The sequence below is a fragment of the Castor canadensis genome, chromosome 12, assembly GCF_047511655.1.
Source record: "Castor canadensis chromosome 12, mCasCan1.hap1v2, whole genome shotgun sequence".
Classification (NCBI taxonomy): Eukaryota; Metazoa; Chordata; class Mammalia; order Rodentia; family Castoridae; genus Castor; species Castor canadensis.
In genome coordinates, this window is record NC_133397.1 from 64,858,255 (window position 1) to 64,883,088 (window position 24,834).

At 43.1% G+C, this 24,834-nt stretch overlaps 2 protein-coding genes across 4 annotated transcripts; one reads left to right on the plus strand and one right to left on the minus strand.

Annotated features, from left to right (window-relative positions):
* Position 1: 1 nt before the first annotated feature.
* Dok1 (docking protein 1) lies at positions 2 to 23,221 on the plus strand. Of its 3 annotated transcripts, none has more exons than XM_074050060.1 (5): positions 2 to 139; positions 446 to 745; positions 922 to 1,015; positions 1,197 to 1,381; positions 22,383 to 23,221. In XM_074050060.1, the coding sequence occupies exons 1-5, from the start codon at positions 80 to 82 to the stop codon at positions 22,410 to 22,412; spliced, it is 669 nt and encodes a 222-aa protein (XP_073906161.1). In that variant the 5' UTR covers positions 2 to 79; the 3' UTR covers positions 22,413 to 23,221. The 3 variants fall into 3 exon arrangements, with proteins under 3 accessions (XP_073906161.1, XP_020028634.1, XP_073906160.1); XM_020173045.2 differs by lacking the exon at positions 22,383 to 23,221 and adding an exon at positions 1,630 to 2,839; XM_074050059.1 differs by lacking the exon at positions 22,383 to 23,221 and adding an exon at positions 2,020 to 2,839.
* M1ap (meiosis 1 associated protein) lies at positions 6,782 to 20,757 on the minus strand. Its single transcript, XM_074050066.1, has 3 exons — positions 20,508 to 20,757; positions 19,672 to 19,813; positions 6,782 to 7,326 (listed from the first exon to the last, which is right to left on the minus strand). Exons 1-3 carry the CDS (start codon positions 20,591 to 20,593, stop codon positions 7,096 to 7,098), a joined length of 459 nt encoding a protein of 152 aa, XP_073906167.1. The 5' UTR covers positions 20,594 to 20,757; the 3' UTR covers positions 6,782 to 7,095.
* Positions 23,222 to 24,834: the final 1,613 nt, after the last annotated feature.

Here is a 24,834-nt window from a genome sequence, read left to right on the forward strand (position 1 = left end):
GCCTCCGGCAGGGTAGGCCCCGCCCCAGCCCCTCCTCCCACCCGCTGGGGCAGGAAGCGCGGAAGGAACGCCTGGGGCCATGGACGGGGCTGTGATGGAAGGTCCGCTCTTTTTGCAGAGTCAGCGCTTCGGAACGAAGGTAGTGGGCGACAGGGGTTGCTCAATCCCATCAGGGCTAAAAGTGGGTGAAATGGTCCAAAAAGAGGGAAAGGGCGGGAAGCAGGTTGGAGCGCGGCGCCGGCAGCTGAAGAGCCCCGTGACGTTCCTTCGAAGTTGCTTTGCACACTCGGGAGAAGCGTGTGCAGTCTCCGGGTATGTCCTCCTTGGTGCTGGGGAAGTTCCCCTCACCAGGGAGCCCCAGACCCAAATCAGCCTGTTCGGTTCCCTCCTTCCCGGTGGGGTCGCGTGCTGCTCACACACTCTCGCGTCTCTCGCTCTCTCCCAGAGATGGAGGAAGACCTGGGCCGTGCTCTACCCGGCCAGTCCGCACGGCGTAGCGCGACTCGAGTTCTTTGACCACAAGGGCTCGAGTTCTGGAGGTGGCCGAGGGGGCTCGCGCCGTTTGGACTGCAAGGTGATCCGTTTGGCTGAGTGTGTGAGCGTGTCCCCTGTGGTCGTCGAGAGTCCCCCAGAGCCCGGCGCCGCTGCTTTCCGCCTGGACACTGCGCAGCGCTCGCATCTGTTGGCGGCGGACGCACCGTCCAGTGCAGCCTGGGTGCAGACGTTGTGCCGGAACGCTTTTCCGGTGAGGGGCCGGGGCTGGTGGCGGGAGGCTGGGGTGAGCCGCCTGGGCCTAAAGGATGCGTGGTTGGGGCATTAGAGCGGCAGTGAAGAGGGCTGGCTCAGGACCCCCACCCCTACTCCCACCCCACAGCCGTGTAGAGGGAAATACAGGGTCCCCATGCCCTCTCTTTACTACAGAAAGGCGGCTGGGCTCTGGCGCAGGCCGAGACCCCACCTAAGCTTTCTGCCCTGGAGATGCTGGAGAACTCGCTGTACAGTCCCACCTGGGAAGGTAGATACCTGAGAATCCTGGGCAGGGATGGAGGGGAAGGAAGAGAGTCTCTTGGGGAGTGTGGTGATTAGGAAGACCTTGAGATGTGGCTTACAAGTCAGTGCTTTGAGTCCTCTGGGTCCCCACCCTGGCCCCAGTACACCTTCCCCCAGGGTCCTGTCTAATTGTGTATTCCTTCCAGGATCCCAGTTCTGGGTAACTGTACAGAGGACTGAAGCGGCTGAGCGTTGTGGCCTGCATGGCTCCTACATGCTGAGAGTAGAGGCTGAGATGCTGACTCTCCTGACCTTGGGGGCCCAGGGTCAGATCCTGGAGCCACTCCTTTCCTGGCCCTACACTCTGTTGCGGCGCTATGGCCGAGACAAGGTGCGGTTGCCTGGGCGGGCTTCCTGGGTTGGGCAGCTGCAGGTGAGGTGGGGCAGAACAGGAAGGTAGGAAGCTCCACTCTGCAGATTGCCCTTTCTCTGCCTACACTATGACCCAGTAACCACCTCCACCCCCAGGTGGTCTCATCTTTGTAGATGCCCTAACTAGGTCAGGCCTAGTCTGACACTCCTTGTCACTCACCTTGTCTGACACTCCTGGTAATGTGTTTCCCTCCACCTATTCCTCAGGTCATGTTCTCTTTTGAGGCGGGTCGCCGATGCCCCTCTGGCCCTGGAACCTTCACCTTCCAGACAACACAGGGAAATGACATCTTTCAGGCAGTTGAGACTGCTATCCAACGGCAGAAGGCCCAGGGAAAGGCGGGACAGGGGCATGATGTTCTCAGAGCTGACTCCCATGAAGGGGAGGTGGCAGAGGGAAAGTTGGCTTCCCATCCTGGTCCCCAGGAGCTCCTGGGCAGCCCCCTAACCCTGTATGCTGAGCCCTTAGACTCCTTACGCATTCCTCCAGGCCCTTCCCAGGACTCCCTATACTCAGACCCTGTGGACAGCACCCCTGCACAGGCAGGGGAGAGGGTACAGTCAAAGAAACCTTTCTATTGGGACTTGTATGAACAGGTGCAGCAGCAGTTGCTGAAGGCCAAGCTGACAGACCCCAAAGAAGACCCCATCTATGATGAACCTGAGGGCTTGGCTGCAGCCCCTACCCGGGGTCTTTATGATCTGCCTCAGGAACCCAAAGATGCTTGGTGGTGCCAGGCTCGGGTAAAAGAGGAGGGCTATGAGCTCCCCTACAACCCGGCCACTGATGACTATGCTGTACCACCCCCCCGCAGCTCAAAGCCTCTCCCAGCTCCCAAACCTCTGGGCCTGGCCTTCCCCGAACCTAGTACTGCAACTGGCAGTGGCAGCAAAGGCCAGAGCTCAGATACTGTCTTGTACAGCCAGGTCCAGAAGAGTGGGGCCTCAGGGGGCTGGGACTGTGGACTTTCTAGAGTAGGGACTGACAGGACTGGAGTCAAGTCAGAGGGCTCCACATGAGAAAGCTGCTGAAAGGAGTTCCAAGGGGAGGTGGCACTGGGGATCAAAGAAACCTGTTAGAACCAGCAGGAATCAGGGTGGGAGGGGCCCATGTGAAACCAGGGGACCAGAGAAGTCAAGGGAAGGATGATCTGTCCCAGGAAGTCCTAGGAAGTGAATCAGATGCAGGGCTGAGGGATAGGCTCTAAGGAGGGCCAGCATACCCCCAAGCTAATCCTCGCTTAAAGGAATGGACAGCTACTGGACCAGGTCTATGGAAAGAGGTACTCAGTCACAGTGGATACAGTTTGTGGGGACTGTATGGAGGTTGCCTGGATCCTTACTCCTGCATTGTTTTTTGCCAGATAATGTATTTTTAATTTTTAAAAAATTCTCATTAAAGTCAGCTTGAGTTTAAGAGGTCTCTGTGTGTGAACAGACACAGAGGAGACACAGTGGTAGTGTATGGTGGGTGGGTGTGGAGGGGATCAGCCAGGATGTGTTGGGGGCCTTGGAAGGAGGAAGGGGCCCAAGGGAGGGAAGCCTGCAGTGTGACAGCTCAGAGCCTGGGTCCACCTGGGCTGGACCTGCCTCTGTGACCCTGAGGGAGTTGTATGACATCTGTAGTTCTTAACTCGCCTCTGCTGTCCCTTTGTAAAGTGTGAGAACTAATAATTGGCTCTACTTCATAAGGTTGTTTGTATGAAAGGGATGCATTTCTCAAGTACTTAGTGTAATCTGAAGCACAGGGAAAGCAATTTACAAAAGGCAGCTGTTCTGCAGATGGAGGGAGCTGGCAGGTAGGTGGGGGAGGGGAGGGGACTTTTTCCACACCATCCTTTCCCCTGTGCTTGCTACCACTCCCCACTCCCAACCACTGCCCCAACACACACACACACACACACACACACACACTTTGCATGCAGGTATCAAGAACTGGAGCTGACGGGAATTGGTGTGGTGGTTGTACAGGGAAGGGCACTGGCTCTGGTTTTTCTTGAGTTTGAAAACCTCATCCTTATTCCTGAGTTGTAGTTTCCAGAGGGTGACCTGACCTCATCCTTCTGCTTACACAGAGTTACAGGAGAAATTCAAGAGTGGAGGTTTGCTGGGTATTTAATCTTCATCTGTGTTAACAGTATCATATGATCCAAAAGAAAAAGAGAGTTCTTGCTAGAGAAGAGACAGGCTCCAGTGTGTGGCTTCTCTGCCTGATTGAGGCAATAGCAGCATTGGGAACAGAGGAGGGGAAGGCTCTGTTTTTGTCAACTTCAGCTCACAGATGCTCAGGTAGAGAAAGGGCAGGTCTGATCACAGATTGTCATTGTATATGTCTTGCCTTGGACATGAGGGAGCAGAGCTGCTGGGTTCTGGAGCAGGTGACTTAGGGCTGTGAGGGATAATCTTCCTCTGACTCAGAAAGTAGGAAGTCTTCTGAGGAAGCTTTTCTGGCTGCTGGCATCTTGGGGACTCTGCCTGGGGCTGGAGTCACTGGCAGAGGGACCACTGTGGCTCGAACTCGGTTGGTCTGCAATTGCCCAGCCTACAAAGAGAGCAATCAGAGTCCTCTCTGAAGCTTGACAGTTCCAAGCTTCTATTGGGGCCTCCAGTCCTAACTCCTTCATGTCCTGTCCCTAGAGTGACATCCTCAAGGCTCAGGATGGTAGCTGTGGAGTCCTCTGGGCTGTTGCTCTACAGTGCTGTCTCCTTGCCCAGTGTCCCTCTCTGTCAGCTTGCCCCCAACCTACCTCCAGCCTACCTTGTGGTAGGTTTTGTATCCATGATCTGGTCATTGCTCCTACCTCTAGATTGAGTGGAATTTGGACACATCCTCCTGTACTTGTATCTAAGACAAAATGGAGTTTTTCTAAAGGCTCAGTCACACAGAAACTAGGAAAAATTAGTAAGAGCAAAAAAGAAGCCCAAATATTACAGAATACGGGTCTCATAACACTTTACCTTTAATTTTTCTTCTGGCTTCAACCCTTGTCATCAGAGCCCTGTCTCCAAGCTACTAACCTAAGTCAGCTTCCCTTTTCTCATCTTTACAAATGTAACACTTACCATGCTGGGATGCTGTGAGAATTAAATGAGAAAATATGTGAAAGCACTTTTGTAAAGCCTGGCAAATAACTAGTGCTCTATAAATTGTCCTCTCCCTTCCTTTGGGCAATTCTTTTCCCACCTTCCCTTCAGTCTTTTCTTTAAAGTAGAGGGCCGTGGTTGTAGTTCCAAGTGTAGCCAGTTTGCTTAATGAGATAATTGCCTGTTAAATGACTAATGAGTTATAATAAACACTACAATTAAGACATCTAAACAGCTAGGTGTGTTGGTGTGGTTCTTATCTGTAATCCCGGCTCAAGAAAGCTTTGAGTCAGGAGGATGGAGAGTTCAAGGCTAGTCTGGGCCACATAGTGAAACTATGTCTAACAAACAGCCACAACAACAAAACTCCAAAGTGAACCCACCTAAACACTATCATATGTAAATGCTTAAGCAGACAAGCCTTTTATCCTGTAGGGGTTGTAATTTCTGTTGTTTCTTTTTTTTCCTTGGCCTGGTTCTCCCCTCCACCCAGAATGGGATCCAGGAGTAGGGCTGGTCCCTTGGGTCAGGTTGTTTGGGGACAGGGATGGAGGATTACCTTGGACTGTGGGCATAATGGGTAGGACAGGATGTAAAGAAAGCAGAGAAGGAGCCATACCTTTCTTGGGACCTGGCTCTCCCAGCCTGGGTAGAGCCGCCCCTGAGGCTTGGCTAAGGTGTTGCTCAGGTGTGAGTACAGGTGACTTCTAACCTCTAGGGGGTTGTAGGTGGGCTCCAGCTCCAAGCTGTCCAGCACACTCTGAGGAAGAGAGAAAGAGCCACATCCAGGGAACTTGAGGTCATAGAACACAAAATGTCACACAGAGACCTGGGGGTGTGAGAGGCTGGAGGAGTATGAAGACCCAGGGTTGCAGTTGAGGATGGGAGATAGATGAGTCCCACAAATTCTTCCTGTGATCTGTGTGCCCAGGAGTGTCAGGAAAGTGTACAGAAGTAGGTACAACCCCAAGTTGTTAGAGACTTCCAATGTTCAGGGGTTCTGAGAGGGGCTGAAAGGCTGTGGGTGGGGTGAGTATACTCAGGTTATATGGTAGGGTGGGGGTGCTCCGGTCTGCAAGGCAAATACACCAGTACACGGAGTTCCCTGCCTGAGCTGAGCTGAGCATAGAGGGAGGCACATGGAGCACAGCATTCCTGAGCAGTCGGGTTTTCCGGCCACAATATCCTGTGCCAGAAACCACTGGCCCTGAAGTGAGACACTGACTGAGCCACAGCCACTCGTGCCCGTACCTCTCTGTGTCTCTGTGCCTGCCATGCCCAGAGCACAATTCCAGTCTCTGTCATTTCTGCATGTCAGCTGGCAATCAGGCAGTGATGTGGTTCCAGTTCTCCCTGTCCAGAGCTTCCCCTCCCACTCCCAGTCTGAGAGATCAGGAGAGGAAATACAGAATCCAGACATAGGGAGGAGTGTAGGAGGAGAGGGAGTAAGAGAGAGAAGGGGGAGAGGGAGAGAACAGACTTTACAGCTGTTTGCTTCATTGCCTCAAAGTCTCATTTTGAGGCTCTTCCTATTCTTCATATTTACCTTGGCTTTTTTGTTGTTGTTTTTGGGTTTTTTTGCAGTGCTGGGGATAGAACCCAGGGCCTTGTGTGTGGTAAGCAAGTGCTCTGTCAATGAGCTATGCTCTCAACATTGGGACCTTTTACTCCTTTTCTCAATGAACAGAGATAAATACTCACAAATACATAATACATACACATACACTGCAGAAAATTAGACCCATAAGAACACAACATGACACAGACAGGAACACGTGGAGCCACACACTAAGGCATAGATATTGCCACCAATCTAGAGACTCATCATACACCCACTCAAGGGCACTAAAAACACTGCAAAGCATGAAAATCCATTCAAAGTTACCTGTTTCTTGGGTATCTCCTTTTACTCCCCCTCCTTTCTTCTTTATTCCTTTGCCTTTCACTATTTTATCCTTTCCCTTTCCTCTCTAATGTACTCTTCTCCCTTTTCCAACCTCATAGTTGCACTCTGCACTGTGGAAGTGTAGATGGGAGGAGGGTGTAGAAAAGCTAGCCTGTGCAGGGACAAAACCAGACCAAACCAAATGCAAACCAAGTAGAACTGGACCTGCCTGCCCTGACTTCCTCCTGTCTCCATTCTCCTTGCCTGCTATCAGCTGTCCCATTTGGGACATTTTCCCTTTTTCTACTTCACAGCTATTCACTGGTATTCATTTTAATCAGATTTCAGGTTGTATGGGTGGTATGTGCAACTGCATGCATGTGTGTGTGTGTCTATCCATATTATGCTTCCTGTGGATGTCACTAATTTCCAGGCTTGCTTATACCAATGGCCCTTTTTCTCTTTCAGTTCTCTCTTCTCAAATTTCATTTCCTTCAAGCTTCTCCCTTCTCCTTCATCTCTCACCTTGCTGCTTTAATCTAAGCAATGACTTCCTTCTGATCTCATTTCCTGTCCTTGCTTTCTTCTCTGACTCTCTTACCACACCCCTTGGGGCCATTCCTTCCTCTACTCTCCCATCTATTCCTTCTAAGACTCATTTCTCTCCCTCATCTCTTTCTTGAATTCTGTTCTCTCCATTTGTCTCATGAGATCTGGGCTCCACTTGCCTCCACAATCTTAAGGCTGTCTTCGGGTGGGTCTTCAGGCAACAGGGGGAAGAGGTTGGGTAGCATCAGTTCTCGTGTGGCCACTGCCTTCACCAGCAGAGTGAGGGAGCGTGATGGCACAATTACATAGAAGGTGCTGGCAGGAATTCTCTGACTGTGTCCTAGGCTCAGGGGTTCCCCTTTGGCCAACAGTAGCCATTCTCTTTTCTGCAACAAGGAAATACATCTTCAGTCTTTGGCACATTTTGAGGACAACTCCAATTTAGGCCTTGCTGAACTTCTCTAGGGATGTTGGGGAGGATAGAGCCATTTCACTTTGGCCCTAAGTGGGGCAGGGGGGGGTGCTTCTTGCCTGGATCACTAATACTGCAAGTACTTGCAAGTACTACTCTTTCTTCTGGTCCATGATGTGCCAGAGATAGTACACAACAAGGTTCATAATGGAGACATAAGCTAAGAAATGCCTTTTTGCTTGAAGCTGGTTCATCCCAAATAGATTATTCAATGGTAAGTGTGAATATTTAAGAATTATAATTCTTCATATAATTTTTTTCTTTTTGGTGATGGTGATCAGACCCAGGACCTCACTCATGCTAAAGCATGAGCTCTACCACTGAGGTACATCTCCCAGGTGAGAACTGTACTTGTTAAAATTAGTCTTGAAACAGACTTATAAAGGGTGGTGCAGAAACTCAGGTCTTATTTTGAGGTTGATAGAGTATGGTTGTGTTGCTATTGATGGATTAGAATAGACTGAGTGGAGGACACCCAGAGAGGGTTTAAGAAGCTGTTCAATGCAGCTGACAAAGCAAGAAGAGAAGGTGGGGATGTGGACAGGAAAGATTTGGTATGTCAAGGTAGCTGGTGGGAAGGGCTCTTGAGATCAATTTACCCAGTCACAGGATGAAATAAAAGGTTAGGATTCTGCAGAAGTGGCTGTGAGTGAAGAGTGTTAGCACTTTGCCACATACCATGGACATGGCAGAGGTTAGAACATGGGTAAGGAGAAGTGACAAGCAGATTTATAAGCAGATTTATAGTCACACCCTTTTAGATTTGATAAGGAAATGAAGGAATTTTCTGTGGTTGTTTTCCAAGAAAAAACACAAAACTCCAGGAAGCATGTAATCAAAAGGTTATAATCATCTGTGAATTGTGTCCTTCTGCTGGGGTTGGTCTTCAGTTACATCTGGCTCAAACATAATAATCTCCCTGCTGAACAGATGAAAGAAAGCCACCTTGTTCTACCCACTTTTATATGAAAAGTTGGATGAAATAATATAAGAGGAAAGGCACAAAAGAAAAAAGACTTTAAGGAGAAAAGAAGAGTATCAGTGTTTTGTGAAAAATATTGGGAAGTGGCACAGGGAAGCAGTTAACACCTGTGGCATCCTTCTTATATCCAGAGGAATGTGCTGAGGGCAGGGCTCTGACACTTTAAAGCAATGTCAGAGTCTGCTAGGCACCAGCACATAATGAAAAACCTGCTAATGTCTCCAAGAAGAAGAGGCATGACTGTTCCCGTGGTTGGTGGCCTCTTTGTAGGATGGCAGAAGACTGATAACTCTGGAGGTACAGTGCCTCCTCACTAAAAGGTTTTAGGAGGAGATAGATGATTTGGGAAAATTAATCATAACCATAATTATCATCACAAACATTAATAGAATGCCTACCAGGCACCACTCACTGTGCTAAGAGTATTTATGGGTACCTTTGGAAGTTCGTGCTTTCTTAGCATTTTCCTTATATCTGGTGGAATGCTCTCTTCCTGAAGAACAGATCAAAAATATGATGGAAAGTCTGCCAAATCCATCAACTTGAAAATAAATGACAAAGGAATCATAATATATGTGTAGTATATTTGCCTGGTCTGCGGAATAGCCTCTTTAAGCCTAAAAGGATAACTAGGAAATTGCAGAGCACTTCCTAGTTAAGTTGGCTTAAGTTTTTTTTTTTTTTTTTTTTTTTTTTTGCGGGACTGGAGTTTAAACTCAGGGCCTACACCTTGAGCTACTCTGCCAGCCCTTTTTATTGTGATGAGTTTTTTTCAGGATAGGGTCTCATGAACTGTTTGCCCAGGCTGGCTTTGAACCTCCATCCTCCTGATCTCTGCCTCCTGAATAGCTAGGATTACAGGCATGAGCCATCAGCACCAGGCTTCAAGTAACTTCTGATGGGGTTCAGGATTTGGATGGTTATTATTATTTGAGGTTCAGGGCCCACATTTGAAGATGCTACCCAAGTCATAGGTTGGGCTGCCAGGGTAGGCATTTGTATTTATGATGGACATGTTTAACTGCCATAGCAGGTATCTGAGGATGAGAAAAAAAGCTTGGGGATGTCCCAAGAAGGTCAGTCATCAAATTGAAAAATGCTTAATGACTGTAGGTGATTCTTGAGTTCTTTAGAATATGTTTTTGCTAATTTTAAAGACAGGAGCATGAGTTAGATGCTAAATTTACCAGAAAGTGGGTGAAAAGTTAATCAGGTTTTTTTGGGGGGGGTGGTACTAGGGTTTGAACCCAGGACCTTGTGTGCTTGCTTGGCAGCACTCTGCCACTTGAGCCACACCTCCTGTCCAAGTTATCTGTGTTTGTGTTGTGGTTAGAGACTTTGCCACAGAAGGTACTAACCCAGGAAACTTAGACTTTACGAGCAGGACTCTCTTTAGAGCAGGTGTGGATAGGCAGAGTCAAATGGCATGCTCAGAGCTCAGTCACCTAAAGTCATGCTCTGCTCTTCCTCCACAACTTGTAATTACTAAAGCTGTGAAGGAAGGTGTGACAGCCATTCATGGTTAGCTAGCAACCACTCCCACTCCCTACTCCCTTCTTTCTACCAATTTTTCAGTTTTTGGTCATTGGTTTCAGGATGATCATGTGACTTGGATTTAAATGAGACATAAGCAGAAGTGGCTTGGTGAGTCTTCTGGAAAATTTTTGTTATATGCTGGTAGGGTTTTTGCATTTACACCCTATTCTTTCTTTCTCCTTAGGGCAGGTATTAAGGTGTAGTAACTACCTTGTGACCATGAAGTAATAGGCATAGGGATGATGGCTACCTGCTGTGGATTCTGGAACACAAAAATGGTCTTGTTGATCAATTGCATAAGCTCTGAAATTGTCTCCCTAGACTTCTTTTGTTTGGTGGTAGTGGATTTTTACATCCGGGCCTCGTGTTTGCTAGAAAGGCACTTTACCACTTGAACCACATCCCCAACACCTATACTTGTTACATATGAAAATTAAACTCTTTATTTAATTTATAGTTGGATTGGTTTTCTATTAGTTTCAGCCTAAAAGATTCTTTACAGATACTAAAGAGAAGGAAGATGATGTGGTTACTCAATTCTAGGGATACAGCTGAGGCAGGAGTAAAGGGAACAATTTTAGTGGCACTGGTGTAGGCTGTGCCTACATTGTGGAATGGCAGGTGGGAGTTTAGTACGTGGAAGCTTTAATCTCATCAAATCAGTACTCCCTTGATTTGCTATTAATATGATAGCCTGGGACTCAGTGCAATTATAGAAGCACTGACCAGTTCCTGAGTTGGTGGTGTTTCTGAGGTAGATACTGAGAGTAGGGAGGAGCAAGAACACTTACTGGGCTTTGCTTGAGAAAAACAAGATACATTTCATTGGTATAATGTACCTAGAAAGAGAAACCACAACCAGCTAAGGAAAAGCAGAGCATAACTTGGGTCTTTGGAAACTGGAAGTATGTAAGGAAGAACTTAGGTTAATTTGGCATTTGCTTCTTTTCTTGCAAAAGGAAGGAACCAGGAGGAGAAGAAGAAACTGCAATATTCAATACTTTTACTATGGTTTGAATATGAAATGTCTCCCACAGGCTCAGGTGTTGAGAGGTTGGTCCCAAGCTGGTGTTGCTATTTTTGCACATTGTACTGGAAACTTTTGGCCAGAGGAAGGTCACTGGGGGTGTGCCCTTGGGGGCTAGATCTTGCCCTGGTCCCTTTCTGTCACTTACTGCCTCAGGGTGATAGCCTTTGTCACATTCTCTGACTGCCATGATGATTTTGTCTCCAAAAGGGACCAGATTCAATGAAGCCAAGGAGTATGGACTGAAACCTCTGAAACCATGAGCCGAAATAAATCCTCCATAAAAGTCTAACTAACACAAATGCTGTTCTAACATTGGCTCCCATAAGCACCAGAAAATGGTAAAAGGGATTCCACTTTCTGAAACAACAGATTACACATTCTTCACAAGTGACAATGGAACATTCTTCAGGATAGAATACATTAGGCCATAAAACAATCTTTAATAAATTTAAAAAGATTGAAATCAAGTTGGACGCTGGTGGCTCATGCCTATAATGAGCCTCCTAGCTACTCAGGAGGCAGGATCAGGAGGATCACGATTTGAAGCCAGCTTGGGGAAATAGTTCCTGAGACCCTATTTCTAAAAAAAAAAAACCCACTACAAAAATACAGCTGGTGCAGTGGCTCAAGGCCCCGAGTTCAAACACCAGTACCAAAAAAAAAAAAAAAAGAGAGAGAGAAAGTAAAAAAAAAAAAAAGCAGTGCAAGCTAAATCTAAATCAAGCAGAAGGAAATAAAAAATACTAGAGTGAAAATAAATTAAGTGAACAGAAAAATGAGAGAGACAAATCAGTGAAACTGAAAGTGTTTTTTTTTTTAAACCAACAAAATTGCCAAACATTTAGCTAGATTGGTCAAGGGAAAAAGACAGTTACTAAAATTAGAAGTAAAGGAAGGAACATCACTACTGACCTTAGTGAAATAAAAAGGATTGTAAGGGAATTCAACAGGTTAGGTAACCCAGATGAAATGGATATATTCCTAGAATGATCCAAGAAGTACAAAATCTGAATAAATGTGTGTTAGGGAACCTCAAGACCACTTTCAGGGTTGGTGATTTGCTAGGAGGGCTCACAGAACTCAGCATATAGTTGCCTTTGTGGACATGATTTGTCACAGCAAAAGGATATAAAGCAAAATTAGGAAGGGGAGAGGCTCATGAGGCAAAGAATGGAGGAAATAGGGTCAAGCTTCAAAGAATCCTCTACCTGTGGAGTCATACAGAGAACACTTAATTCCTTCAGCAATGAGTTATGACAACACATGGAAGATATCATTAGAGACTCAGTACCCAAGGTTTTTACTGGGGGCTGGTCATGTGGGGACCCTATACCTAGCATGTATCAAAATCTTAGACTCCTTGAAGAAAAGCAGGTGTTCATCTAAACCATATATTTTGTGCAAACAGTTTATGCACGGTGAACCAGTTATTTAGGGAATGGTAGGCATAACCTGCCCCCCCCCAATCCAATTTCTCAAATGCCAGCCATGGGTCAACCTTGCAATCAGGAATTTCTAAGGATAAGAATTTTAGGCCTGCTGTGTGAACTGTTTTCTGTACAACTTGTAACAAGTAAAGGCATAAAATCAGTAATCAGAAACTTCCACAAGAAAAGACATGGCTTCACTGGTGAATTCTACTAAATGTTTAAGAGAAAAATAACATTTATCCTTCACATATTCTTCCAAAAATAAGACTAGGAAGGAATACTTTCCCACTCATTCTATGAGAATAATATCCTGATACCAAAATCAGACAAAGACATCAAAATAAAGTTATAGATGCATATCTCTTATATGTACACACACATACACTCCCTTAATAACACATTAGCAGACCAATTCTTAAAAATTCTTTATGATTCTTAAAAGGAATTATACTCCATAACCAAGTGGAGTTTATCATGGAAAATACTGTTTTATTTATTTTTTATTTTTTGGTGGGAATGGGGTTTGAACTCAGGGCTTTGTGTTTGCAAAGCAGGTGCTCACAAAGCAGGCACTCTACTGGTTGGACCGCATCTCCAGTCTGTTTTGCTCTGGTAATTTTGGAGAAGGGGTCACCAAACTATTTGCCCAGGCTGGCCTCAAAACTGCAATCCTCCTGATCTCATCCTCCCAGGTAGCTAGGATTACAGGCATAAGCCACTGGTGCCTGGCTAGGAAAATTTGTCTTAATATTGAAAAATCAATCAACCTAATGCACTGTGTTAATATAATGAAGGACAAAACTATATAGTCATCCAGTAAATGCAGAAAAATCAATTGACAAAATCCAATACCCTTTCATAACAAAAACATTCAACAAACTAAAATATAATGGAACTTCCTAATTCTGATAAAAGCCTCTGGGGCTGAGGTGTGGCTCAAGTGTTATAGTGCCTGCCTAAGCAAGTGCAAGGCCCTGAGTTCAAACCCTAGTACTGCCAAAAAAAGGAAAAGAAAAGAAAGCCACAATCTTTTTAAAAGCCTCTAAGATTATAGCTAATCTCATGCGTAGTGGCAAAACACTGGATGCTTTGCCCCCAAGAGCAGGAACAAGACAAAGATGTCCGCTCCTACTTGATATATTTCAAGAACTTTTGTAACAGCCACAATGTACCCCAGGCACAAGAATAACAAGAATAAAAAAATGCTCTTGCCACTTGTGTACAACACTGAACTGTGGTCTGAACATCAGAGGCTCATTGTCCATATTTTCTGGAGTATGGGTACTAGAATTCTGGGTATGATACCAGTGGAGTAGTACCCATAAAGATAGTAAGTGTGTTAATATCTTGGCACCTGGGACCAATATTTTCTAAAGTTGGTTTAGAAAACATAGTAATGTGTTATTTCTCACATCAGAGACTTATGGTATAAATTCATACTGGTATTACTGCTATGAAGGTCAACAGTATGGCAACAGGTACATAAGTGGGGAAGGGCAAAAAATGAGTAGAGCCAAGATATGGTGGAGGCAAGAAAGGTTTTCTGGTGAAAGTATTTAAGCAGAATTTGGAAAAAAACGAATAGATCTTGTTAGGTGGACAGAAGCAAAAGTAAGAGAGAAGCATGAAAAAAATGTGTGAAGGTATAAAATAGTTTAGCATATTTGGGAACATTTAGTAATTTGTTAGTGTGGCTGGAGTAGAGACTAGAAGGGACATTGTGAAAGATGAAGCAAGAAAAATTGACAAGGTTGGGTCACAGGAAGCCCACTGACTCTATGCTAGCTACTGCCTACCTGCCTCCCCCCAACTCTACCCTCTACCCTCATTCTATTCATTAAAAAAATTCCTCCTGACCTGCCATCACCCCACTCTCAGCTTGGAATCTTGGTCTTGACTCTTTGCCTGTACAGCCAAGGACTTTCCGTTTCCCCACCCATTTACAGCCCAACCGACTCATCGCCTGTGTACTTAGACTACTGCGGAACACATCCTGGCTGGAATTCTGTCACTTCTGTGGCCAATTAGGGCAGACATGGCCTGGAAAGTTCTGGAATGTGTCTCTAGAGACTCTGACATTTTAAGTAGGAAACTGAAAGACCTAGGTGGTATTTTCATTTCTTTCTGTAGTTCACACAGACATGACTTTGTAAGAGAAATGAGGATGTGGAAAGTGAGTCACTAGCTACATAGCTGGAACTACACAGTAGGCTTTGGTAATTGAAATGACATTTTCCTGGCAATGGACAGATTCATCTCAAATACTTGGAAAAAATTAATTTTATTTACTTACATATTTATACCCTACCACATTCCACAAAGCAGTTATGCCAATTTAGAAAAGTGCAACAGTACAAAAAGGTAAATAATTGCTGGGCCCTGGTGGCCCAGCTAATCCTAGCTGTTCAGGAGGTAGAGGAGGATCATGGTTCAAAGCCAGCCCAGGCAAATAGTTTGCAAGACCTTATCTCAAAAATACAGAAGACAAAACAGGACTGGTAGAGTGTCTCAAGTGGTAGACTGCCTGCCTAGCAAGCTTGAGGCCCTGAGTTAAAAGAAATAAAGCATAAATAATTAAGGAAATTGGGAGAAGGAAAAATGAGGGTAGAGCAATAATAGAGCCAGGATTAGATAAACTCTCAGAAATACAAACTAGCTACTTTTGCCAGAAGGGATCCTTACAGCTTTCCCTGATATAAAGCCTAGGAGAAACTGTCTTGTGGTTAGTAGTGAATATGATTCAGAGATCTCCTTCCATCAGTGTGGTAATGAATTTCATGTGGCTGTAAGAGTGTGGTTAGAATTTGGGACCAGGAGCCAGTATCTCTGGGTTCAATCCTGGCTCTACCATTTACTCTCTAGGCCTCAGCTTCCTCTTCTGTAAAACAGAAATAATAATTCCTACCTTATAGGATGTTTATGGGGATAAAATAATTTAATAGTTGTAAAGTGTTTTAGAACTGTGTCAGGTACACAGCAAGTACTATGAAATGTTAAATTTTTAATTAAAAATACATTTAATAACTATCAGTTAATTATTTAATTTTGCTAAATTAAAACTAATCAAATAATTCTCAGATATAGATCTTTTATAAAAGCACCAGAGAATGCTGTCAGAACACACAGTTCGGGCTGGTGGAGTGGCTCAAGTGGTAGAGTGCCTACTTAGCAAGCGTGAGGCCCTGAGTTCAAACCCCAGCACCACCAAAAAAATAAAATAAAGTCTTTGGAAAAAAAAAAAAAAGAACACACAGTTCTCTTATGGTCTGAATTAATCTAAGAGTGAAATTTATGGGAATGGTAGACAACACCTCTTTCAGAAAGCTCATCTTCTGAGGAAAATGAAGTAAAATATACAAATAAAACAAAATAATCTCCAAGGAAGACAGAAAGATACAATAATTCAGGGAATGGAAATTATATTTAAGGTTGCAGCTGACTAAGGCTTAGAGTATTTGTGAAATGAAATTTGAAAACACAACACAACATTTATAGTTGGTGAGCCTGGTGGGATGGTATTAACTACTAGGACTCAATTATCGCAGTGTGGACTTTGTTCAAAAGAACTGCTCAAAAAAAAAGAGGTGGGGAAAGAGACAGCATTGAGTAAACTGAGATACACTTTCACATGTAAGCAAATCCCAGAGCTTGAAAATGAAAACATGGTGGAACCACTCAACTGGCTGAGGGTAAGTTAGAAAATATATCTTGTCAGATGGCAAAAGGAAATAAATGAGCATTTAATAAGCATATACTTCTACATCTGGGTGGGTTGGAGTGGTCATTGGCAGACTGCTTCTCCTGTCTAGAACAACCAGAAAAGCTAAATAATTTACAGAGACCATTTGTTTGAAGGCAGTGAGGAGATACTGAAGCAATGAGAACTAGAAGCAGCTCAGTTTCTGGAAAGGGAAAAATCCAGAGAGAAGGGGGAATTATTGTAGCTTCTTTTACCCTGAGGAATATGTTAATTTTGGGATGAAGGGTGATGGTGATGGTGGCTATAGGGCTCAGAATCTAGGATTTCTACCTGCTGAGGTACTTGCAAGGGAACAGAGAATCCAACAGCTGTTTTGGTAGAGAGCTGGTGGTGGGGAGGAATGGGATTCAAGCCAATTCTTCACTCAGCAAATTTGCCAAATACTAAGGGTCTGGAGACAAAAAAACTTCAGCAGACTTGGGAGACAGTGATAAAAGTTGAGGCCTTCAAAGGGGAGGGGACACACACATTATACCAGGCTTTCAATTGAGAACAGAGGGTTTCTACTTCGGACCCAAATTTTACTAAGGCTGAGGAATTGGTTGGTAAAGTGAGGAACTGGTAGAAATACCAGGAAAATACAACTACTGGAATTTGGGACAAGTCAAATTTACATCATAGAGTTTAAGACAAATCAGGATCATACAGTTAAAAAACTACTTGAAACATGCTTTTCTCTAAAAAAGAATAGAGTACACAAAGCCTAATAGTAAGGAATCTGGAAAGGTCTCATCAAAGAAGCAACATTTGGGCTGGTCTTTAGGATTTGAACACATGGAGATGAGAGAAGGTACAATATGAACAAAGGGTTCAAAGGTGGGGAAATTTAAGGCTTGCATTTTAATTTGGCTGGAGTGTATGGTACATGAAGGGAAATCATGGGAGATAAGGCTGGACCTTGAATACTAGGTGAAGGAATATGAATTTTATGGTATAAACAATAGTAAGCCACTCTGCCAGCCCTCTTTTGTATTGGGTATTTTCTGAATATGGTCTTGAGAACAATTTGCCTATGCTAGCTTCGAACTATGACCCTCTTGATCTTTGCCTCCTTAGTTACTAGGATTATAGACATGAGCCAGAGGTGCCTGGCAAGCCACAAAATATTTTTAAGGCAAGGAGTGACAGGCTCAGCACTGTTAATCTGTGGCAGTATATAAAATGGATTGAGAGGGAAACAGAAAGCATTGAAACAAGTGAAGAGATTGCTGCAGTAATAAAGGACAGGTAAAAAGAGGGCTTGAATAGGACGTAGTAATAATAATGGAAAGAAGACAAATGCAATAGATGTGAGGAATAGAACAATCAAGGCTTAGTAAGTGATTGGGTATTGGCACATGGAAAAAAATATGATATGGAAATGCTTCAAGAAGATTAATATGGTGCCAATGTGCAGGGCAAATTAGAAAATGGAGAAACTGGAGTAGAGAAGCCAGTTAGGAGTTTATTGGCAAAGTCTTGGTTGAGAACAAGCTGTGGGAACAGCTTGTTGCTTTTGTTTGTTTCTTTGGTAGCACTGGGATTTGAACTGAGGGCTTCATGGTTTCCAGGCAGGCGCTCTACCACTTGAGCCACTCCACCAGCCCTAGGTAGTTTCCAGTTTTTTAATCATTGTAAACAACACTGAAATGAACATCCTGTACATATATCTCTACTCCCTTTTCTGACTCTCTTTTTGGGCTACATTCTAGCAGAAGTGTTGAAAGGTATCATTTTCCAGAAAAATTTATGCTACCTCTAGCACTGTGTTAAAATAGTAATGGATGTTTAAAATATCATGTACTATAAGAATCCCTAAAGCTATTTGGGAGAAATTCCTCTCAAGTGATATATCACCTCCCAGATTCTGAGGAGTTACGCAGGATAAATAGTAAACTGAGCTATTGGACATTAACAACTTAAAACTGGTCTGTTGTCTTTGACAGGAGGTGGGTGTTCTTCAGATAGGAAATAGGAACTCAGTGGGTGGACCCTATAAGGGAGTGTGGGCTTTGAAACAGGAAAAGAAGTCTGCAACTGATAGTGAAAGAGACACAGAGCTGTGCTGTCTTGATTATTCATATTCTACTAGGTCAATCTTTATTACATACCTTTTCTTGGATTCTCTTTGCAGTTCTTCTGTTTGATTTCTAAGTGTTGCATTGATTTTATGTGTGCTCTTTTGTTTCCATTTCAGGGAATGACATTCAACTTATTCATCAGAAACTGAGCAGTTATTTGATATTTCCTCTACCTCATTCTCCATCTCCAGTCTTTCAGCAAGTTCTAATGATTCTATATCTAAAATATTTCTCTATTGTGTTTTTCTCACCTTAACTTCCAACATTCTAGCACTTTAGCTAAAGCCACTATCATCTTTAGTCTAGACTACGAAAAGAAGGTACACTTACACCTTCTTTTCTGGTTTTCAATCTTGCTTTTTCTACTCATTTACAAATTTCTGCTCAAGTAATATTTAAAAATTTTAAATAGATGGTATCATTTCTTATGATTTTTTTCCCTACTTAAAGTCCAAACTTCTTAATCTGGACTACAAAGCTTTGCATGATTTGATCCTTACATGTCTCAGTTTAAATGTCACTTCTACAGATAGACTGTCTTATAGCAATCTCTTCTTTTGTAAACATCACACCACATATATATTTACACAGGAGTAAATTATATGTATTTACTGATCCTTCACATTAAGAATATAATTAAGAATATATTTCTAATTAAGAATTATATACATATGTACACACAGGAGTAAATATATATTAAATATATAAATATTATATACTATTTATATAAATATATATTAAATATATAAACATATATTTATTGAATGTGTGTGTGTATTTCTGCCTCTTCCATTAGAAAGTTTCTTGAGGGCATAGATAATGTTTATTGTGTCACCACTGAATATGTATCTAGGACTTAGCACAGTATCTTCCACAGACCATGAGATCTTAATTTAAATTAACTATAATGTCCAGCACAGTGTTAGGAAGTGGGTTTTAAAATAACATTATTAAGGGAAAATTCCTTGTTGCCACTTAAATGTTGCTTATATATAAGGAATTTTCAAGTTTTGTGTTATATAACTTATTTCAGAAATTATTCTCTATACATGCTGAGTAGCCCAATCTTGATTTTTTTTTATGCCATACTTGTAAGTGCTACCTTGGAATTAACTCTTGCCTGACTCACACTTAGAGATATATTCTAAATCTCTGAACTTCCTATGTGATCAGTAAGAATGGCATTTGTGTGGATTGCGGAGGTCCCCTTGGACCATATATGACCACTGGGAGTTTGTAATGGAGGCTGATAACTGGGAAGCCATCTAGTAAAGTGTGCTGACATCTCCTTTAGGGTCATTCAACAAGGCAAGTCATATTTACTCCAAATTTCAGGGTACTTTCAGGTTTTTTTCTACCTCTTGAGGGTTGAGGTAAAGCTGGGATTAGGGAAGGGTTAGTTGTTGCTTTCCTGTAATTGGTATTTGAACATTCTTTTTCACCCAGGACATGGATACTCACCAATAGACTGTGACACAGAGCATGAAAATGCTGCTGATTTGTCTCTAGCTCATCCCAGTCTAGCTGCCAACAGCTTGTGGGTCTGAGGATGAAGGGGAGTCCATATGTCAATGACTCACAGAGCCCACTAGATTTAAGAGCCCTAGAAAGAAACAAAGACAATGAAAGTCTCCTTAGTGACATCTAGAACCTCTACCTACATCCACTTAAATCTAAGACCCTTTTGTGAGAGCTTTTGGCCTAAGGTCTGTAAAATATTCATCTTTGTATGACCACAACCAAGCATGGAATCTGGCACACAGAAGATTGTCAAAGTTTAAGAATGGAACCCAGGCTCATAAACTATAAAACAGTAAAAGTGGCCTTTGCCATCATTGTTAATTCTACCCTTGAATTGGTTCCCCTGGAAGCAGGAAATCTAGGTCTTAGAGAAATGGGAGGGGAAGAGGGTCAATTCTGTCTATCACTTGTTCCTTGAAAGTTGGATCATTATGTACTGATGCCTAAATACAGTAGGCATTCAATTCACTGAATGGTTGAATACATTTCCATTGATTCTGCTTTTCTCTGTGTTCAGAGACTTTCTGGGTTTCCAATTCTCATGCAGACCTCCAAGTGTTCTGCTGCAGCACTTCTTCCAAAACCTGTTCTCTTGGCCTCTACCTGCTGAATAGCCTGACCATGCTTTTCCATGCCATGCTTGTAACCACTACCTTTGAGCTGACTCTCGTCTGACCCACACTTAAGAGATATATTCTAAATCTCTGGACTTCCTAGCCATGGAACCAGTAAGAATAGCATTTGCATGGATTGAAGAGGTTCCCTCTGGACCATACTTGATCACTTGGAGCTTATAACAAGAGGCTGATGACTGGGAAGCCATCTGGTAGAGTGTGCTGATGTCTCCTTTGGGGTCATCCATTCTCAAGGTGCCATCAGCTGTTCCAGGGAGCAGGGATGGGCTGAGAAGTCGCTCTTGGAGATCACATTTCAGGCATACTATAATAAAAATGGCATTAGAGGGGAGATTGTGGGTCACAAGTTTCCTCAGGCTATGGTATTAAGAGACAACATCTGCTACCCTACTCTGCTCTACCAGGCCAAAAGTGGAGGGAGGAGGAGGGGAGTGGGAAGAGGGAAGCATGATTGGTTTGAGAAGGCAGAACAGGTCTGCAACCTGAAGTATAGCTATTACTTTACACAATAGCTAGCTTATTTTCTGGGTCTGACATGATTTTTTACTTGTTTCACTTCTGGTCTGACCTAGCACTTTTTTCATATTGACAGATCTGGCTTCTAACCCAACCTAAGAGGAACATGTGTCCTCTGCGGAGCAGGAAGCAAACGCCAAAATATGCAGAGGCTCTTTGGCAATCACAGAAGGAAATCTTGCCTCTGTTGCTTCCCTGTGGCTAAGCTTTGGCAAGACTGTGAGTTAGATGCAGGAAAGCAGAAGTCAGGCAATCAGCTGACAGCTATTGTTTATCTGTGGTTCTTCTAGGGACATTCAGGGGTATGGGAGGAATAAGTCTCTGAAATAGCTTATTTTTAGTTCCCCAAAGAAACCTGAGTATAGGACCTTAAGCTCAAATGTATCATCAGACAATACTTCTGAAGAGTGCTTAGTCTAGGTATGAGACAGTCATCTAGATATTATACTCCTCCATATTAAGCTTCTACTCTAGCAGTTGCCTTCACATGCCACAGGGTTCAATGTTCTGTTGCATTATCAAATCCTTGATATTACAAAGTTTTTCAATAAAACATGTACCTTGTTTGAATACTGATAGCAAAAATACAAATGTTGAATAGCTGTGAGAAGTTAAGGTAGTGATTTGAGAAATGACTGGAATAGCTGAAACATGAGATAAAAATAAAAGAAGAAATAACATGGGACAAAGCATTGTGGCAGATTAGATGTGAGATCTAGCTAACCCTCCTGGGTCCAGTTAATAAGATGTAGACATTAATTTCAGGTGAGATGGCTTTTGTCCTTGTAGGTCTTAGAGCCCAGGAAGTCAGTAGGAGGGACTTTCCTTAGGACTCCAGCTCCCCTTCACTTCTTCTGTGACTGACTTCTTCATATCTAGGCCCTGGGCTTTAGGACTGGGCAGCTGTGTTCATCTGGCTGAAGTTCTCAATGTTTGCTGCAGTTAGAATCACCTGGAGAACTTTTTAAAATATATCGATGTCTGGGCCAGACCAATTAAATCAGAATCTCTGGGGATGGAACCCAGAAATAGGTACTTTTACAAAGTTCATCATGTGATTCTTAGTGCAGCCAGGGCTGAGAACTACCTGAACTATAATCACAGCCATGTTCCAAAGCTGGGAAAGACGTTTAGCAGGGCTCAAATCTAGGCCCATGTGTACTTCTTGCCACCCAGAGCCCTGGTGAAGATGTTGAAGAGCTCACACCAGAGAACAAGAAGACACTCATCTGTAACTGCCTGCATACTCTAAGGGAAGCACCAAGAGATGGGGTGAAGGGTCCTAGGCAGCAAAGAAGCAGATCGTGTAAACTGGAGAACCTTGGAAGGAGGGGCACTCCTCCAAAGAGTCTATAGTAGGGGAGCACAGGGTTTTCATTTTGTTTTGTTTCATTTTTTGTACGAGCCACATGTCCCAGAAATCCATATATGTGGCAATTCATCAGTTTTAAAAATAAAAGATAACTACAGCGTGATCTTTATTGTAGTTTATAATCTTAGGTGGATCTCATCACTCTACAGAAGGCCTAATCTCTCCAGACCTTGTTCCAACTGTGTTTGACATCTGGATTCCAGTGAGAACCTCCTCAGCAGAACAGGAATATATCTGTGTTCTACATGCACTCTGAAGACCTGTGGAATTCTGAAACATGATTACAGATGAAGATGAACATTCTGACTCTGACCCTGGTGCTGAAAAAGGTTGTGTGGGGAGAAGCCAGAGAAATTCTGGTGGTGCTATAGGCAGATGTCATGCAACAGTGGAGGCAAGGCCTTTGAGGGGACCTGGTCCTTCTAATGAGAGAAGTGAATTTCTAGCCCCTTTGTTTAGCATGAGGCAGGTTAGTGGTGGAGAAAGTCTCTAGTTGTGGAGGCAGATAGAACTGCATTTGGTAAACATTCTCTGGGCTGAGAATGGTCGAATGTACAAAACATAGATTTCTAATTCTAAGGGTGAAGAGTGGGCCCTGGAATTGCTTGACTTCAAATCCTAGCCTTGCTGTTAATTTTTTGTGCAGTCCTTGGAAAGTTTTTAATTTCTCTGTCACAGTTTTATAATGTATAAAGTAGGGATAATATTTAGTTGAAGACACATTTTTCACACACTAACATCTCTATATCTGTCTTACAATTAATTGCCATTGGCCAGGCAGACACTCTTAACACTTACTACTTTAACCTAAAAGAACTCTCAATAAAGATAAAACAATACTTCTAAGTGACAAGAAAGCCCTGTGTCATGTTCATTTTTTTGTGGGGGAGTGATACTGGGGTTTTAACTCAGGGTTTCATACCCCTTGAGCCTCTAGCCCAACTTTTTCATTATTAGTGGTACACAGTATAGTAGTGTATCAAATAATTAATAAATCTTAGTTTTATCAGCATATGGTAATAGTACTTGCCTCATGGTGTTGTGTAAAGATGAAATGGCTAAGTCTAGGAAAAGAATTAACGCAATTCTTGGCACAGAGGGATGGCTCAATAATAGTAACTATAGAGTAGCTTCTGTATAAAGTTACCAGCTTCCTTTAATGGGAAAATAGTAAGGATGGGATAGGGAAGAATTGTTCCTATCAGCTTTGGATTGGATAGAAAGGAAGTTCTGGGAATGAGATTTTTATATGCAAAAGAAAGATTATAGTCAAGTTATCAAAGGCATCCCAAGCCATAGGTTTAAATGGGAGTGTGGAAGGGATGGGGGTGGGTGTCTCAAGTAGAGGGCTTTCCTAACTAGTGCTAGGCCTAAGTTTAAACCCCAGGATGACAAAAAAAAAAAAAAAAAGAAAAAAAGATGGGGGAGGGAGAGAAGCAGAGATCTGATGGCTTTTCCTAGAAAGAAGGGAAATCATAATCCTATTTAGCTATACTTGCAAAAGACTTTTCCCTGTCCTAAAGAAGCAATGGTTATAGCAGAGTTCTATTACAACTGGAGAAAAGAGACTTCAAATATACCGCTAATGGCAAAGAAAGAGCACTCAGAGGAGATAGTGTCATGTCAAAGCCTCTGGGAAGGCCTCAGTTCAGCCTTCAACCCTCAAGAATCTCTGTAGCTACTATCGATACTCTGTTCAAAACAAGAAAAATGCATACAAACTACCAATCTTAAAGGAAAGACACATCTTGATCCTTTCCCTTAGGAGGTAGCTCCTAAGGAATTGACTTTCCCAACTCAGTGTAGCTGACTGTACTGATAAGCCCATCTGTCAGCCTTGGCACCCCAGGTCCTGAGCCTACCTCCAAGAGGAATGGAAGAATAGAAATAGCCTTATCCCTATCATCTAGCAAAGTGTCATTACTATCAAGAATAATATCTAGGGCCTTGTTGGCATGCCTGGAACAGTGAATTGATCTTTTGGGTGCTATAACTGCCTCAACTGCTTTGTGAACATGATCTTAGATCACTTGTTATCCTCCCTGTTGTTTGCCTCTGTAGGTGCTTTAGTTTTTCCTCAATTTGGTGCCTCCTTAGTGAGAAGATCTCTACTTAATATTGTTTCTCTTCCTCTCGTCACAAGCAATGCTGTTTATGTTGAGGTACCAGAATGCTTCAAATTATAGCACCAATAATATCTACCAATTAAAAATGAGAATATTCTCCCTGTATCCTGTTTGACCACAATGGAATAAAACTAGAACTCAACAACAAAAGAAACCATAGAAAATATTCAAACACATGGAGACTGAACAATATGTTGCTGCATGACCAGTGGGTCACTGAGGAAATAAGAGAGAAAATCAAAAAGTTCCTGGAATCTAATAAAAATGAAAATACAACCTACCAGAACTTATGAGATACAGCAAAGGCGATGCAAAGGGGAAAGTTTATAGCTGAGTGCCTACATTAGGAACAAATAAATGACCTAAAAAAACAGGAACAAGCTAAACCCAAACCAGCAAGAGAGAGGTGATAAAAACAAGGGCCCAGATCAACAAAACAGAGATAAAAAACTAT

Coding starts and splice junctions, on each gene's coding strand:
- Dok1 (XM_020173045.2), top strand. CDS start 80: ATGGACGGGGCTGTGATGGAAGGTCCGCTCTTTTTGCAGAGTCAGCGC. Junction 140..445: donor GTCAGCGCTTCGGAACGAAG/GTAGTGGGCGAC, acceptor GCTCTCTCCCAG/AGATGGAGGAAGACCTGGGC. Junction 1,016..1,196: donor GTACAGTCCCACCTGGGAAG/GTAGATACCTGA, acceptor TATTCCTTCCAG/GATCCCAGTTCTGGGTAACT.
- M1ap (XM_074050066.1), bottom strand. CDS start 20,593: ATGGATGACCCCAAAGGAGACATCAGCACACTCTACCAGATGGCTTCC. Junction 19,814..20,507: donor TATAAGCTCCAAGTGATCAA/GTATGGTCCAGA, acceptor GTTTCTTTCTAG/GGCTCTTAAATCTAGTGGGC. Junction 7,327..19,671: donor CTCTGTGTCACAGTCTATTG/GTGAGTATCCAT, acceptor TCCTTGTTGCAG/AAAAGAGAATGGCTACTGTT.